Source organism: Frieseomelitta varia, unplaced genomic scaffold, assembly GCF_011392965.1.
Source record: "Frieseomelitta varia isolate USP_RPSP 00005682 unplaced genomic scaffold, Fvar_1.2 scaffold_244, whole genome shotgun sequence".
In the NCBI taxonomy this organism is placed as follows: domain Eukaryota; kingdom Metazoa; phylum Arthropoda; class Insecta; order Hymenoptera; family Apidae; genus Frieseomelitta; species Frieseomelitta varia.
In genome coordinates, this window is record NW_025109973.1 from 291150 (window position 1) to 308965 (window position 17816).

The window sequence follows — 17816 nt, forward strand, 5'->3', positions numbered from 1 at the left end:
CGTCATTCCAGCGTAAGGAGGTTAACCCTCGACTAACGTAGGCATTGATGAGATTTACGACTATTTGTGTGTGTGTACCTATTGTCGAAACTCACAACTCATTACTGTAGAGAACAGAGAATTTTAAGCGTAATTGAAGAATTACGTATGTATTGTATTAAATGTACACTGGCCCACAAGACTTTAAAACTGATAAAAGTGATAAAAGTAGACACGTGGAATGTGTCTAGGATGGTATCCTCCATTATAAGTATAGAAATTACTAATAATCGTGAAACGTCCAGTATATATATATATATATATGTACGCATCTACAGATAAAAAGACCACGTTCAACAACCTGTGCCTGTGTAGAAGCTAACTGTTCAGTGTAGGTAGCGCATAATGCCAAGAAAGGTATCTATCACTGGCGTCAGCTTAAACCGTAGCACAATAGAGGACAAGGGCCTTTACCTGGTCCTCGAGCCACCAGCTTTCCCTTCCTTCGTCTATTGGCCTCTGTTCCACACTCTACCATTTTCTATACCTGCTCGCCTTCACCAGGTACTTATCTGCCCTTTTTCCCTGGCAAGGCATATATTCGCCATCAAAATTTTTTTTTTTCAAATTCATTTTATTTAATCTATTTTTAAAATTTATTTTGTTTCGAATTAATTTTTAAATTTCTTTTGTTTTTTTTTCTCATTCGTCCTTTTCGTTCGAAGGATCGTCAGTCTTTTAACCTCTAGAATGAGGTTAAAAGACTTCTCATGTGCCACGCACGCCGAGAATTTCTTATTCCAAAATTGTAATATTTTCTCAGTTTTAAGTATATTTAAGTAAAATAGGCAAAAGCAAATAATAAATTTGTTACTTCTCAATAATTTCTATCCAGCGACGAATTATTGTACACGGGTTATGGTCACTCGTTACGGTCCGCAATCAGTTGCCAGCGCAAACGGTTAAGTCCCGATTCGCTGACTGCCGCGTGTTCTCTCCGCCCTGAGGATCGTTCGCCAATTCACCCCTACGCCAGAATGCACTCGCATTGCCCTTTACTCGGCTGCATCGCGTCAGCTCCGAGTTGTCGACCTGGAAACGCGAAAACACACGACTCGTCTTCCTCGCGACGACGGAACAATGCGAAATTTTCACGTACAATTTTCAATTCAAATTTCCGCGGAGCCTCTATGGAAAGCTGTGCACACGCTCGAGCGTGCACTCCGGGCTTTTTTAAATCGGTGCCATCGCCCCGTTGTTCCGTCGTGTCGAGATGGCGTGTGTCGGGTGGTGAAAAACGACGAAGGGGTCGTAGAATAGTCCTCTGCTCTTTCAATGATTATTAGACACGGTGGACGGAGGTGCTTTTTATCAGCACTTAGATATATTAATCTGTCCGACCGGGGGAAACGATCGTCACTCGGATACGTGCACTCTTTGAGTGGTTTCTTTGTTCTCGTTTCTTTTTTTTCATTTTTTTTTTTTTTTTTTTTCTTTTTTTTTTATTTTTTTTTTTTTTACTTATTTTTCTGTTCCCTTGAAATGCACAATTTGAATTATTTTTGGAATTTTTAAAATGCCACTGAAAAATTATCGTGAAAAAGAAACGGTGGAATATACGGAATCGGAACGCATCCCCACAGCAGAAAAACGAAACAAAATGCAGTACAAGATGGCTGCGTTTGGGTGTTGTGGCTACTGATTTGTGTAAGAATATTCCGTAGTGTTCAATGATTAATTCGTAGTGATTTAATAAATATTTGTCGGTACAAATTACGATTGTGTATAATGCGTACATGCGTAAGGCAGTTGTGTTAGAAGGGACAATGCGAGCACGTCGTTGAAATATTAATCACGGGTGAGTTTGTCTTAAAATTTTATGGCTTTATTTTAATAATTGCCCCAGAATAAGGTGCGATGTGACAAAAAATTCTATTGAGTAATCTAACAAAACCATATTTAACAATTAATTAACTGTTTGAACATTACTTATTCCTTTTTATATTTTCTGCATACATGGCGAAATTCTGTAAATACCTGAATCTTTTTTTCTCCGTGTATTTTCATATTATACACGTCGATGAGTACAGCTACAATGTCCATTGCTCCTTGGTATGCTTTAATTGCATTATAACGACGATAAAGTGTTTCGATTTATGTATAAAACTTATCTTATTCCGATTATACCGCTTTCACCGTGACTTAAGACCATTTAAAGGAGTAGAAATATATTGTAATTGTTAGAGTGTTAAAATAGGTTAATAAAGAAAAATGAATTGAATAATTGAAACAGTATGAGTCTTTTTGAACTATTGAGTAATGAAATGGTTGATTTTTTTCAGGATTTTGTATATTTTATATATATATATATATGTGTACATATATATATGTACATATATAAAATGATTTTAAGTAGTATAATATTCATTAATTTTATTTAAGTTATATAAATTTATACTTTGTGATAACATGAATTGATGGATATAATTTTGCAAATAAATACTTAATAATTATATTATATTCTTTTTGTAGCACATTTTCATTTGTAGTTTGTAGTTTAGAAATATTTCAGTTGTATTTATAAAAAAGTTGCTAAAGCTGTTAGGATGGCAGGTTTATAGGAAAATAAGTGATGTTACATTTAAAAATTTACTTAAATCTTAAGAGGATTGTTTATATAACTTAATATTATTCGAATAAGAAAGATTATACAGAATAAAATATAATGTCATAATAACTGACATCATAGTGGAAAAAAAAGGGTCAATTAGTAACAAAAAAGGAAGCATGTTAGCAGTATTTTTTCTTAAGCAGTTATTATAAATATACTGATAGAATATAACTATATAGTTCAGGGGGTGGATGATAGGAATTTACTGAAAATCCAAGATAGAAGCCACTTGAAACACTGGAGAAAGACGGTGGAGCTTCGGAGGAGGAGGAGATGTCTGCCGGCACCCAGGGCGAGATTCGGGTTGGCCCTTCGCACCAGGTTTGCCATATACCTTGAAAACCTTTTTTGCTACGTAGCTATATTGCACAATGTACCTAACTCAAGGCTTGTTCTCCTGAAATATATATATTCTGAATGTATAGATAAGGCAGTTCATCATTGAAACGCCAGGTAATTGTGATATCATTTTTTTCACAATACTTAATACATTCAATGGTAATTGCTCCTCATTTATGTATTTCACTCTTTCTTTATATGTAACTAAAATCAGGGCAATTATTTGTTACCCACTCGTTAAATATTTAAATATTATGCAAAAGTTATCAAAGGATTTATAACTTTAAATAAAAATATTTACTAATGATAACATACTACTAAAAGTGTGAATTAGAAAAGACAAAAACAATTAATGTTTAAATTAATAATTATTCATTAATGTAAGATGTATAAATATATTTAGAAGTATATATGTAAGATATATAGATAAGGTATATTTATTTGATATTTAAAAAATTTTTAAGTTTCTAAAATAAAATATATGTATATATCAAGTATCATTAATAATTCATAAATACTGCTTATAAATATATTATAAACATTTAAATACCTAATTAGTTTATATATCTTTAGAAAAAAAATAAAAATATACTAGTTCTGTAAGAATTTATAGTTATTTTGCAGTGCTATTTAGTATAATTATTTTTTCAAGAATTGTTGAGAAAGGGCATGCACTTAGTTACAAGGTTAAAGTACCAATATCTTATTGCAATATCAATATATTTTTAGTATTTGAAATTCATATTTACTGCAAAAATTTTGATTCAGAAGTTACAATCTTCACAATTATTATACAAAACGGAAAGAGAAATTGTGGTATTGAACTTTAAATAATGCAAATACTTATTCCTTAAATAGCTTGTTGTATGCCGATGGTTCAAATAACAATGATAGTTATTCTTTAAGTCTTACTTACTTAATAGTACAGCCACATCACTCAAATCGCAAATACTATCCCTGAGATTGCTGCTATTGCTGGAAGACCCTAAATATGATGAAAGTTATTATGATGAAGCACTCTAACAATAATGCTATAGGATAATATTGTGTAAGTGTAAGATTAACTTTACAGTGGTTTTCAGTCACGGTGAAATTATAAAATATTTTACTTTTATGTAATAACCCATTGGTTACTTGAACCATCTTTGAAACATTGAAGTTAAGAACTATGTAAAGAATTATTAAATATTCATTTTTTACATTTTGTTCTCATCTTGAAAATGTTCTCATCTTGTTATATTTGTATGTGAAATAATAGTTTTTCATTCATTAGCTATAATTTTCTTGATTAATATTCGTCTACTTACACCAGAAAATAGATCATGTGAATGTGCTTTTTGTTCGAGTGCAGATTAACTTGTAGTTTTAATATGACTGTTGTTAAATGTTATCAAGTCTTAACACGTGTATATAATAATTTCATGTTCATATATATATACGTATATTTATGACCATTAGTTTGTATACAAATATGAAAGTACTCACGCTACTTCTCGTACCAGTATTATAACAAATGGAACAGAATGGAAAAAAATTATACTGGCTCGTGTAGTTTCGAAAAGCAAGCCGGAGTATAGGTGCGTACAACTAACTCGCTTTGGCATTGGTGCTAACCACGCACAATCCCGAATTTTGGGTACAGGAATTGGTTTCTTGTCAGGCCCGTTTGCCTGAGTATCGGCCGGGTATACCTCCGGGAGAGCTGCTTCCTGATCCAGAGTTTTCCAAAGAACGAGAGGAGCTAAGATGGATTCCAGCTATGGCATTAGACGGGGATCTTCTGATGTATTTAAGGGCAGCTCGATCTATGGCTGCGTTTGCTGGTATGTGTGATGGAGGATCCCCGGATGACGGTTGTGTGGCTGCTTCCCGTGACGACACGACTATCAATGCCCTGGATATTTTACACGATTCTGGCTATGATCCAGGAAGAGCATTGCAAGCTTTGGTTAAATGTCCTGTACCTAAAGGCATCGATAAAAAATGGTCCGAGGAGGAAACTGTAAGTAAAAGTTGCAAAATTTGGAAAATTTATTAAATAGCTTTCACATATTTTTTTATCACAATGTACACATACACCTTGTACGTACATGATTTTATAACTGAAAAAGAAAGACCAGACTTAAATTAATTAATTATCGATCTGTCCTGTAGAAACGCTTCGTCAAAGGACTTCGACAATTTGGGAAAAATTTCTCAAGGATTAGAAAGGATCTCTTACCTCATAAAGACACGGTAACAAAATCTACAAGAGAGTAAAGGATTGGAAGAGTAGATAGCAAAGCTTCTTTTTTTCCCCCCTTTATTTTTAGCCGGAATTGGTTGAATTCTACTATTTATGGAAGAAAACACCAGGGGCGAATAATAACCGACCTCATCGAAGAAGACGACAAGGCTCACTTAGGAGGATTCGTAATACGCGGAACTCGCGTGCTGGTACTCCTAAAGAGGAGGTACCAACTGCGCCTAAAGATACTCCGCCAACTAGCGTCAATCAAAAGGAGCCTGTTTCAGAACCGGAAACTATACCTGTTGGAACACCCGCCAGCAATAATCCTGGTGGAGAAATTAGTTCCGTGACAGAAGACGATAACTCAGAAGAGGATAGTGACTCCAGAGATACAAATACTAACGGGGCAACGCATGCATGCCACCATTGTTTTTCGTCTAATTCGAAGGATTATCAGGTAGCTGGCAAAGATAGGTTATTGCTTTGTACGGAATGCAGAACACATTTGAAGAAGACGGGAGAATTACCGCCTGCACCACCGTATCTATTCCGCCCTGTGCCTGCGGAATCACCAGATAGCCCAGGGAGAATGCGTACAAGAAACAAGGCCAAAGAAACGCCTAGACCTGCAAGACCTCGACGTACAGGTGGAACGGATACTCCAGACCAAGAAAAACAACAGCAACAGCAACAAACGCCAGATAAGAGTAAAAAGAAATCTAGTAAACCAGAGACACCAAAGAAAGGTCAGAAACGACCTCAAGCGGATGAAGTAGATGAAGATAAAGAATCTCAGAAGCGGAAACGTCCTGGTGAACGTCCTGAGAGTCCCTCGGAATCTCTCACAACTGATAGCAACTCTCTCATGGATGAACCTGAGAGAGAAGGAGAAGGTGATACGAATGAAAATCAACCTACTCCGGTTACAGTGCCAACTGAGGAGCCTGTTAGTCCAGCAGTAACTACACCAGAGGAGCCTTCTGAACCAACTCCAGTTTCTACCCCCGTACCAACACCTATACAGACATTACCAATTTCTGTTCCTGTTATCCATACTCTAGAAAAGAAACCATTATTAGAAGAACCAGTAGAAACAAAGGATCAAACAGAAGATGTACCTTTAGCTATGAATCAGCCATTGAAGTTGGAACCTATGCCGATAGAACCAGTCATGTCGCCATCTAACGAAGATATGAAAGAGTCCGAACAGCAGCTAAACTTAACTACGTCGCAGTCGTTAAATATGAATGATATGAGTCAAAATATGCCTCGTAATTTGTCACAGTCGATACAGAACAGTGGTATTTGTGCGTCGACTGGTTCACAAGGCATACAAAATTCACAGATCATGTCACCAACGCACCAAGGACTGCCACTTAATATGCAATATACATCTAATGTTCCTCCTGTTCAGAATGTACCGCAAAACTTATCGCAGAGTATGCAAATGCCGCCGAATATTCCGCAGAATATGTCGAACGCGCAAAACATGGGACCAACGCAAAATCTTCGAACACACGGTGAAAATCTATCAAGTACTCAAAATATGCCTCAAAACATACCGGGACCACCATTAAACCTCAATATCTCCCAAAACATACCAACAAACATGACACAGATGCCTCAGATGCCGAGTTCGCCGCAACCACTTGGCTTAACCGTGATGTCTACTGAAAACAGAATATCCGAACGAATTTCCGACGAGAGATTACCTTCAGAACGAATTAGAGATAATAGGATACCTGATAGAATATCTGAAAGGATACCAGAAAGATCAGAAAATAATGAATCTGAGCGAAACGAGTCGAGCAATCTGTTCCAACCTATTCAGTCAAGTGGAATGTTGTCCATGGAAAAACCCTCTTCGATTTACAATTTGGCTAGCACGCCACCAATGGAACCTCAAAATTTAAAAATTAAACAAGAGATCATTCCTCCTGAACCGGATCCTCTTCAAAGTTTAAAAGAAGTCAAAGTTCCTGGTTTTCAGTCTGGTTTTCCTGGTCCGAGTTTAGAGAATATTAAGAAAGATCCAGATAGTTCCAGTAAACCACCAACACCAAGCAAACACTCCATACCAAGTAATCAACCTGTTGCTCAAGTACAATCTGTGGCAGCTTCTCCAACGCCGACTCTTCCACCACCACCTACTTCTATTCCTCAGCCTGTAATGCATCCAGCCCAACAACCGAGTCCTCATATGGCTCATCCATTCCACCCACACCATCCTTTGATGCATCACTCATTATTTACCGCAATGCATCCATACCATCCTCATGCTTATCCAGGTTATGCTCCAGTTGGAGCTTATCCTTCGTTCCCACCATATCCTTATGGTCCAGTTCCCCATGCAATTCCGCCTCCATCTCCACAGAGGAGTCAAGAAAGTACAACAATGATGACAGCGCATCATTCAAGCACGAGTTCCAGTGTGACAACAAGAGAAGAAGGAGAGAATCTCATTGCTACACATCATCACTCATCTACAATGCATCAAGCCACAGCGTTGCACCATGATAAACTGTTAACCATTTCTTCTCATAGTTCTCATAGTCATTCTTCGTCGCATAGTTCACATAATACTCAGCGCAAGCCACTAGTATCAGCCACGAGTCTAACATCCAGTAGTTCAGCGCATCATCACCATAGACCACCGCAATCCCAACCTTCAGTCGCTCCAGAACCTAAAATAGAACCTGATTTGGTAGAACAAGAACAAGAAGAGCTACCAAGTCCACGGGGTCCATCTCCAGAACCTCGAATCGAAGATTCTGAATGTCATAGATCACAGTCCGCTATTTTCTTACGACATTGGAATCGTGGTGAGAACAATTCCTGCACCAGAACAGATCTAATGTTCAAACCTGTCCCAGATTCAAAGTTAGCAAGAAAACGAGAGGAAAGGTCGAGAAAGCAAGCTGAGAGGGAAAGAGAGGAACGTGATAGAGTTGCAGCGCAACAAGCTAGGAAAATGACCACGCCTGAGAAGCAACCAGAAACATGTAAGCCGCCTAGTCGAGGACCTCTTGAGCCTGTTGTATCTCCTTATGATAGATACGCCGCAAGACCGGGATCCTATGCAGATACCCCTGCTTTGAGACAATTGTCCGAATACGCCCGACCACATGCTGCATTCTCACCTGCCAGGCATCCAGCGCCACCAGATCCGATGTTGCATTATATGTATAGCCCTGCTGCCCGAGAACGCTTAGAATTGGAACATTTAGAACGTGAAAAAAGGGAACGAGAGATTAGAGAGTTACGTGAACGAGAATTAAACGATCGACTGAAAGAAGAACTTCTAAAGGGAACACCTAGACCAATGCCAGCACCAGTGGATCCACATTGGCTAGAAATTCATCGACGTTACGCAGCTGCAGGACTTGCTCCTGGACCGTCGGGACCTCCTCAGGCTTTACACCAATTTGGTCTCTACGGAGCTCCACCTGGACCCAGTCAGTTGGAAAGAGAACGTTTAGAAAGACTAGGTAACATTAACTCTCTATCAGTAAGAGCCTATCATTTCCCCCAAAATGTGTATTTTTTTCTCGCATATTGGATTGAACGCAAAATTAGCTATGAATGAGTGATTTTAGGATTTCTCAATCCGGGTTGTTGCTGATCAGGGTTTCAGATGTAAGGTGTAACATTTCCAAACGTTGTTTCAATATTCTTATTGCATTACAGCTAACATTGTATGATATCAAGCTTGAATCGATAATTGCAAGTTGAAATTATCAATATTAAGGAAAATGAAGTTAGATCAATTATCATATTTCGAATTCTATTCCTAATTATGTTCCTCCAATTCCTAATATAGATAACTAGATACAGCTCGCATCTGAGAGTCTTGAACAGCGATTATGATTTTGATTTGATTAAAAGATTTGACCGAATTTAGGATCTAAATCAGCATTGCTCAAATATTAATCTTAAAACTTGTGAAATTCATTTTGTACTAATGATTATTCTTTTTCTAAAATAAAACTAAATTATAGTAAATAAAATTATTCAATTGACAATGCCGATTTAGGAGTAAAGCGAGACAATAGTTGTTTTCAAATGTTAGCTGCCTCTTGTATTTGTCATAATTGTCAAAGTAATGATGTAAGTTATTAATCGAAAATGTCGAAGATCTAACAGAAGATTGCCGCAAAAAGAAAAAGAAATATCAGAAAAAATTCATTGGGAAAACTATTACGTAGCTGGTTAGAATTAAGAGTACGACTGGAATAGTATGTTTGATCGAGGCGCTGTCGGGTTTAGGGATACCGACTGCAGCCGGCGGGGGGCCAGCGAGTGCAGGAGCTGGCCATCCCGTGGCGGCTCATCACCACGGCCAGCTGGACGAGCGACTGGCTCTAGCTGCTGACCCGATGGTCCGGTTGCAGATGGCTGGCATTTCGCCCGAGTATCATGCTCACACTCACGCGCATACGCATGCGCATACGCACTTACACTTACATCCGGGACAGCAGCAGGCCCAGCAACAGGCTCAGCAACAGCAGGAAGCGGCTGCGGCTGCAGCTGGATTCCCCCTGCCTGGTAGGTCTTATTAATCAGGATGTTTGAGTACGCTCCCGCACGATGATCGCTCCTTTCACTGACTATCTGTATAATTGTAAGATCAATAAGAATTTCTTTTGTATGTAATAAGTATATCATAATTTTCCTTTTGATTAAGAGAATAGATATTAAACTTTTTTAATTTCGCTTTAATTTGATAAGTAGATTATAGACGTTTATGTATTCATAGAAAATTTAAAGATAACTATAAATTTATAGAAATACCTATAAATTTATATTTGCATATTATATTTTATTTTATTTCATATTAGGAACTGGAAAAAAACTTTCTATACGTTTTATTTCCTTAGATGTATTTATAAAAATATAAATTTATATAAATATCTCTAGTTTACTAATAAGATTTCCATTTAAAAACGTTAACGAAAATTTAATTGTAATTTAACTTTTTATTAATATGATTGTAAATCTAAATTTAAATATGAATTAATACAATGAAGAGCATAGCTGAACACATAATGATGAAAAATTGTGGATACTTTAAATTGTTATGATTTTGTGCAACAATCTACTTGGTCTCATTTAAAGCACAAAGCTTTTTAGATTCCTTTTTTCCAAAGATATTTTTACATTATATAACGAATGGGAAAGTAAGTACTTTTATTCTTCAAAATTGTAAATATTCGAATATCTTTAAAAACATTGAAAAAATTTTTTGTAACTTGAACCACCACGGTTTTAAAAATTGAAATTTTCTTTTTATAACGATTTCTTAAACTTACTATACAATAGTTTCGCGTCATTTTATTGAACTTCGAACATTAGTGTTAGGATCGTATAACCTTAATGTTCAAAATTCAATAAATGATGAAAAAAATTCAATGTTTTTACATACGTGTGAATTTTTACAATTTTTTTTTTTTAAGAAAAACATTTTTCCATTTGGTATATGATATTAAAATAGTTTGAAAAAAAACGAGCTCAGTTAAAACGGAAGCTTTATATTTTAAAATAAGATGAAATAGATTTTATGATTATTGAAGAAAATATGATTTTTTTACAAACTTATAACAGTTTAAATTATCGATAAATTTTCACTTAAATTAGTTGCTCCACGAAATTAAATTACTGACTCCACGAAAACAGTTTATATCTACTAGAATAATATTACGATTGTAGCAAGATCATAAAATTTTTTTGGAGAAGTCAAAACATCCTACAAAACACATATTTTGCTAAAAACATTATTTATGTTAAAATTTCATGTGTGTGTTCAGTTTACTCATCACTGTGTATAAAAGAGAGTTACAGTTCAATTTCTAATGTAAAATTGCACTTTGCAAGATTTTTTTTTTATTATTATATATACAAAATAAACGAGTCTGTGATCGGAAAAGTGGTCAGTTGCGTGTAAGCGTACCGTAACGTACTTTTCACTTAATCAGTTTAATATTAGTGATTCTAACTTAAACGAGAAGCATTCTAACTGTCACCAATAACTTACCTTTTAAAAAAATAAATAGAAATAAATATAAATTTTTCTCTGCGGCAAATTTTTTTTTGCATTTTTCTGTCGCTTTTCTCGTTATACCATGTTACATTAACTTGGCATCAGAGCTTTTTGATCATCGAGTGCAGCTTCTGAGTGAAGGTACGATCCATCAATAAAGATTCTATGAGTTTTTAATAACGCGAATTACCTTTAAGTAAACTGCAATGATTGTATGCGTGATATATGCGTGAATGGAAACAACATAATATATCTGTACTGCACAAATATTTCCATACGATATTTATTATTCATTTATGAAAATGTTTTTAAAAGTTGCATATCACTAACATAATTTATCAACATTACTTTTTATTATATTATCTTATTGTATCGTCCCATTAATATAGCGAAGATTTCATTAATATCGTTTATTACTATATTAAGTTAAAAATTATTCAAAATCAATTGGTCAATCAGGATCATTTAAGATATAATAATTATGCAAGTATGACGATTGCGTTAACTCTTGGAATGCAAGAAGTAACGTAATTTTAATCCTAGAAAATAACTTTTTGTTATATTTATTTTTATTATTCATAAATTAAAACTTATTAATTAATTTATTTATTTATTTTTTCATCATAAGAGATAGTAATAATATTGCAAGAATTGAATGCAAGATGAAAATAGAAATTAATTCTAGCCTAGGATTAATCTAGGATTGATTTGATTCTATCTAATTAATTTTAGATAGAAAGTAGGAAAAAAAGAAATTTAAATTACAATGCAGCGGCATACGAAAGTAAAAATATCGTTCAACAAATCTCACGCTTGTTTATTTGACCATAAATTCTCATCATGCATGATTGTTTATCTATAAGTTCTCTTAAGCTTTTATTTATCTTATAAAAACAACGCAATTATATTGTACAATTTACTAATGTTTTCTATATGTATAGCGGCAGCTGGTGCAAATTATCCTCGACCAGGCTTAATGCCCCGTGATCCAGCACTGGCTCTTCATCCCGCGGAACTTCTTGGAAGACCATACGCAGATATGGCAGCGCATCACGAGCAATTACAGCGTCATCTAATGATGGAACGTGATCGATTCCCTCCTCATGCATCGCTTGTTGCACATCACGAGGAATATTTAAGGTTCGTCCTTTGAAATCCATAACAAAGCTATACAATTATACCTATGCTTGATTTAGACGACTAGTGTATCGGACTAACAAAAGGTGTTTTTTAGACAACAGCGCGAACGTGAGCTTAAAGTTCGCGCACTGGAAGAAGCTGCACGTGGATCACGCCCTTAAGTGTAATTGTATTTATATATTCTAATGATTATTCTTTATAATTAGGGACGCGACGATCCTCGTTAGATGTAATTAACGAGTACTCGTCAGGCGGTGGTCAACTATGAGACACTGTGCATTCAAATTGACAAAAAAGAAAAACAGGAAAAAAAGATATAAGGATAAGATAAAGAAAAAAAAAAAAAGAAAGGATCTGCTCAAGATCGTTGACCTTACGTTTATGATCAAAAATTATTTTTACGGTTTCTCTTCAGAGTTAACTAATTATCAAGAATACAAAAATGTAAGGATTGTTACGATGTATAACATTTTAGTGTAAATATGACACAATTTAAAATATAATGCTAGTTTGACCTAGCACCATAGAGGATTGAAATATATATATATAAAACTACCGCTTGACGTGTAAATTTGTTTGAAATTTCTCTCTCTCTCTCTCTCTCTCTCTCTCTATATATATATATATATATATATATATATATATATATATATATATATATATATNTCTCTCTCTCTCTCTCTCTCTCTCTCTATATATATATATATATATATATATATATATATATATATATATTTATATGTATATGTATATGTATATGTATATGTATATATATATTATCAATTTCACGATATTACCATATGCTCAAACGAAATTCGTTTCTGTTTGATTTCATTTTTCACAGTGGTGATAATACCAAAGTGTTCAGAAGAGAAGTGGTTCACCGTGTTTCTTTTTCTTTTTCCTTTTTTAGCTCTTTCATGCTTATATGCAGGAAAGTATATCGTTCTCTATTTGTTTTATAACACGCAATTATATATCGATGAACACGAATCGTGTCTTTGAAATGAATAATAATTTTTAGTAATCTTTAGAATAGCTTTCCAAACATATTTAACTGTCTGTACTTCATGAAATAATTCATGAACGATTTCTTCACAGACTTTCCGTGTTTTAGCGTATCATAAGATGTAACTTAAGTTTTAAATAATTATTGTAATTTTTGTGTCAGATAATTTGTATATTTTCTATATGTATCCTTTTAATATTGTACTCCGAAGACCACGAGTGTTTGATACTAATTCGATTGAGCGGTTGATAAGTAATTAAAAAAATAAAACAAAAAAAATGACAAAAAAGTAAACTTTGTAACAAGTGACCAAAGCTAAAAAAAATTTATAAGTGAAAAAAAAATGATGTAAGTGAATGCATAATCTTCCATGATGGCGCGCTCCGCAGTGCTCATAGAAATAGTCTGTATGGTACTGGAAATTGATACGTTTTTTCGATAAATAAGAGAAGAGTAAATGCATAAAAAAATTATTCTGATGACCATTCAAACATGTAAATTTTCTGCTATATAATTAATTCAATGTAATCTAGTTATTTAATTAAGTAAAATATTTCATAGGAACATCTCCATCGTATCTTTTTTCTGTAATCTATTCACAAACAAATGTTTAACATGATTTTTAAAATGGAAAAATATGATTCAGACGTCAAATGATCAATGTATTACGTTTATTTGCATCTTTTTCGAAAGCATTTTTTTTTTATCATCATATACTTTTTTTTTATCATCATATACTTTTTTTCTTTTCTTTCTTTCTTTCTTTCTTTCTTTCTTCATTAATCTGTTGCTAAAGAAAATTTTTATGTAATCAGAAGATCGAATCAGTGTACTATTTCTTACTGCCAATTTGTCTATCATTGAATTCTTCAGATAGGAAAAGAATGCCTGTCATATAAAATATATCTTTTTATGTTATTTTTCAACGCTGTAATATTCAACGAATTTATAAAAAAAGTCAGAAACTAACATAAGACTTACTAATTGGTTTCACACATGGTATTTGTTTTCCTCGTTCTTTCTACCAGTTGTCGCTTGGTTTTTATTGACCGTAATGTGAAATACAGCTTCCGACCACTTTACACGAGTCATCACATTTATGAATACTTCTATGTTGTGTCTAAAGGGAAATGTGTTACGTTAACTACTAATTGTAAAAAACTATTTCCTATGTTATAAAGGGACAAACTATCCAATGAATATTTGGAGAAATTATCAAGATTCCAGTGTAATTTTAAATATTAATAAGAAGGTAATCATACTGTTTGACAGTTTTCTGAGATAGGATGTTTTTAAAATATGTTTATATTAATAAAACTAGTCTTTAAATTTTTATATTTTTAATTAATCAATTTTATAATGTTTTAATTAATAATTTGTTTTTTTTTTATTCCCGTGCAGTGGACAAAACGATTGTCACCTATAAAAAAATTGAATTCCACATATTTTCATTTCAAAAAAGAATTTAATAAAATTTCATTATTAATATATACTTATTCTATACATATATATTCGAAATTAACGCATTCTGTTTTTACTAGTGAAACATCATACAAGTGGTTCGTTCGCCCCTAATCGGATGCATGTGTATTTCACATGTGTGGCTAGTAAAGGGAAGAGGTAGAGTGGGGATTAATGGCAGCACACATTGGGGAAAAGGAATTTCTTGAGAAAACGAAAGAAGACGCGGCGGCTTAGTCATTCATAAACAAGCTGTTAGTGTGGTCGGATACCTCCTGAATTAGTTATTTAACAATTAACTAATAGTGTAGTGCAGCATGGCTGCAGAAAAAAAAGAGGAATCATCAAAACAACGTTATCAAGCGAACGCACGTGAAAGGGATCGAACATATAGGTGAAAATAATTTTTTTTTTATAAAACGCTGAAAATTTATAAACAGAATAATAATAAAGCAATTAAATAACTGTTTAAATTATTTATATTTATTTACATACTCTATAAAAATACATAAATATAAATTTAAAAATTGAATTACAAAAAGCGGGACATTGTATTGTTCAAAGTAATTAGTAAAATATTTATTATTTATGTTTAATAACTTATTAACACTAAAATAATAAAACAATTAAACTATTATATATGTATCGAATTGTAATTATAAAATAAAAGTTCTTAATTACTTTGAGCAATGTATGAATGAAATTTTTGTCTTTTGGTTCAGGAGAATATTTAGTAATAAAAAATTTGCGAATACTCAACGAAGGTAAAGAATCCGAAGGCGAAATTCAAGAAATCCAATATTTACTCTGCAGTGTGAACACGGCTTTCAGTGCTTTGAGAACTTTAATACCGACGGAACCTGCAGATAGGAAATTATCGAAAATAGAGACATTAAGATTAGCAAGTAGTTACATCAACCACTTAGGTGCTGTTCTTGTTGCTGGTCCTATAGATCAACCTTGTTTACGTGTTGAAAACAGCAGCGGACTTTATAGAACAAATCATTGGACAAATTTACAAAAGAGACCGCAAGTCTGCACTTTTTGTCTTGCTATGCACAAAAAATATGTGAGTTAGTAATAAATCTTAATATAATAATAATAGAATTAATTACCTCAGTTATTGTTTATTTAATAAATATATTCACAAATATATATTTATTATATTGTAAAATTCATTTTTTGTAATAATTTATTAGATATATTATTTCAGAAATGAAAAAAATTATTTAAAAAATTATATAATTCTTAATTTTTTTCAAAATTAAAATTTCAATTAAGTTATTTAAAAATTTGTTAAGACTTAAAAGAATTTTATAATAACTAATGGTTTTTATAATTTTCAGAACTTAAATATAACTTAAATACAATTTCAAACTATTAAAGGGAGTACATGGTTTCTATAAAATCGACATTTATTAATGTAAGCAATGCATAAAAGATTAAAATATATAAATATCTGTATATATACATATTAATAAGTTTATATTTTAATATTATTATGTTTAATAAATTAATAATTGTATTTATCGCGTTTGTTATTCAAGACTTATACTAAATAATAAATAGCAAATTTAAAGTTACAACGAATAAACTGTTAACCTATATTCGTATACAAAGAATTAAATTCCTAGTCTCTGCATTCAAACATCATTTGTTATTTCTCTTATAACATTTGAACATCGAATATCCGTATAATCGCCATTGCAATTGGAGTCAAACTAACGCTTTAATATTCCATTTAATATATTATTCAAAAAAATTGTTGTTCATTTTAAAATAGTAATTCATTATGTAAATTATTAAATAAATTTCCAACAGTAATAAACGTGTGAAAAGTAAATTTATTATAGCATTGATAAAATTACAAATGACATGATGATGAAAGCGGTACGGCGGCGAATGTTTCAGTCTTTCGAAGTCAACAATGCTGTGAGGAAGCACATTTTAGTTTTTCTCCCTGTTCTCGTTTCTCGTTTCAATTTCAGTGTTTTTGTTTGGTTATTCATCACGGGCTAATCCATAGGTAATCATGTTTGCTATTGAGAAGTAGTTCTTTGAATGTCTACACATCAAAAATTAGGTAAGGTTCGTAAATAAACAAAAACTAACGTGAATCATAGTAACTGCGATCAATTACCGCCATTATGGTAAAATTAAATTCATCCACAATTTCAATGATTTTAAACAATATAGATCCAAAAATTGAAAAACACAAATATTGTATGACATTTATTTATTATTATTAATTTCAATTATTGTTGATTATGAGAGTTTTATACGGAGAAATACTCCAATTTTCATTATTATCTCTTTAAATTTAATGCAAATATGGTACATTTTATAGATCGATGAAAAAGAAAATAATAATAAACAGTGATACTTTTTATTTTATAAAGGGAAAAAAGGTTAAAATTGTAGTGATTTATTATATAATATATGTTATGACAGTAACATTTTATATTGTATGTCTTTCCAAACAAGAAAGTTGAACATATTTGTTTTTTGAACATATTTGTAGATTATTTTAAAGAACCATAAACGTAATATTTTCCTCAACATTTCTTGCATTCAACATCATAATATATATAATACATCATAATACATCGTAATACGCAAATCTTAAAGTATGGTGTACTTTAAGAAATTTCAAATTTATTTTTCTTTCCTTTATAGAATTATAATATGTGAAATTAAAATTGTATCAAATAAATACGATAAACATCATATATATTAAAAAATTTTATTGTATTATTCAAAACAAATCCGAGGAATAACGTATAACATAATATAAATATACATATGTATATTGTATGATTTATAAATTATATTATAATAAATAAATTGTATAACATATATATAATATAATTTTATTAAGTTTAGAGAAATTCAAAGAATTTATTTTTGCATTTGAAAACATACATGAACACGTACCGGCAAAGCAGGAAGT

General features: G+C 32.6%; 2 protein-coding genes across 10 annotated transcripts; both read left to right on the top strand.

The window, feature by feature from the left end:
* Positions 1-1607: 1607 nt before the first annotated feature.
* LOC122528083 (arginine-glutamic acid dipeptide repeats protein) lies at positions 1608-15283 on the top strand. Of its 9 annotated transcripts, XR_006306487.1 has the most exons (10): positions 1609-1837; positions 2830-2971; positions 4632-4991; positions 5144-5224; positions 5302-8707; positions 9486-9764; positions 12198-12396; positions 12491-12559; positions 14587-14657; positions 14947-15283. XR_006306487.1 is itself a non-coding variant. In XM_043652813.1 (9 exons), exons 2-8 carry the CDS (start codon positions 2924-2926, stop codon positions 12555-12557), a joined length of 4440 nt encoding a protein of 1479 aa, XP_043508748.1. In that variant the 5' UTR covers positions 1609-1837; positions 2830-2923; the 3' UTR covers positions 12558-12559; positions 14947-15283. The 9 variants fall into 9 exon arrangements, 8 of the variants coding, with proteins under 8 accessions (XP_043508756.1, XP_043508748.1, XP_043508749.1 ...); XM_043652813.1 differs by lacking the exon at positions 14587-14657; XM_043652819.1 differs by lacking the exons at positions 1609-1837; positions 14587-14657; positions 14947-15283 and adding exons at positions 3076-3103; positions 4492-4566 and having other exon boundaries at positions 2860-2971; positions 4650-4991; positions 12491-12967.
* Positions 15184-15944, top strand: LOC122528019 (basic helix-loop-helix transcription factor scleraxis). Its single transcript, XM_043652692.1, has 2 exons — positions 15184-15238; positions 15589-15944. The coding sequence occupies exons 1-2, from the start codon at positions 15184-15186 to the stop codon at positions 15942-15944; spliced, it is 411 nt and encodes a 136-aa protein (XP_043508627.1).
* The last annotated feature ends 1872 nt before the right edge of the window (positions 15945-17816 follow it).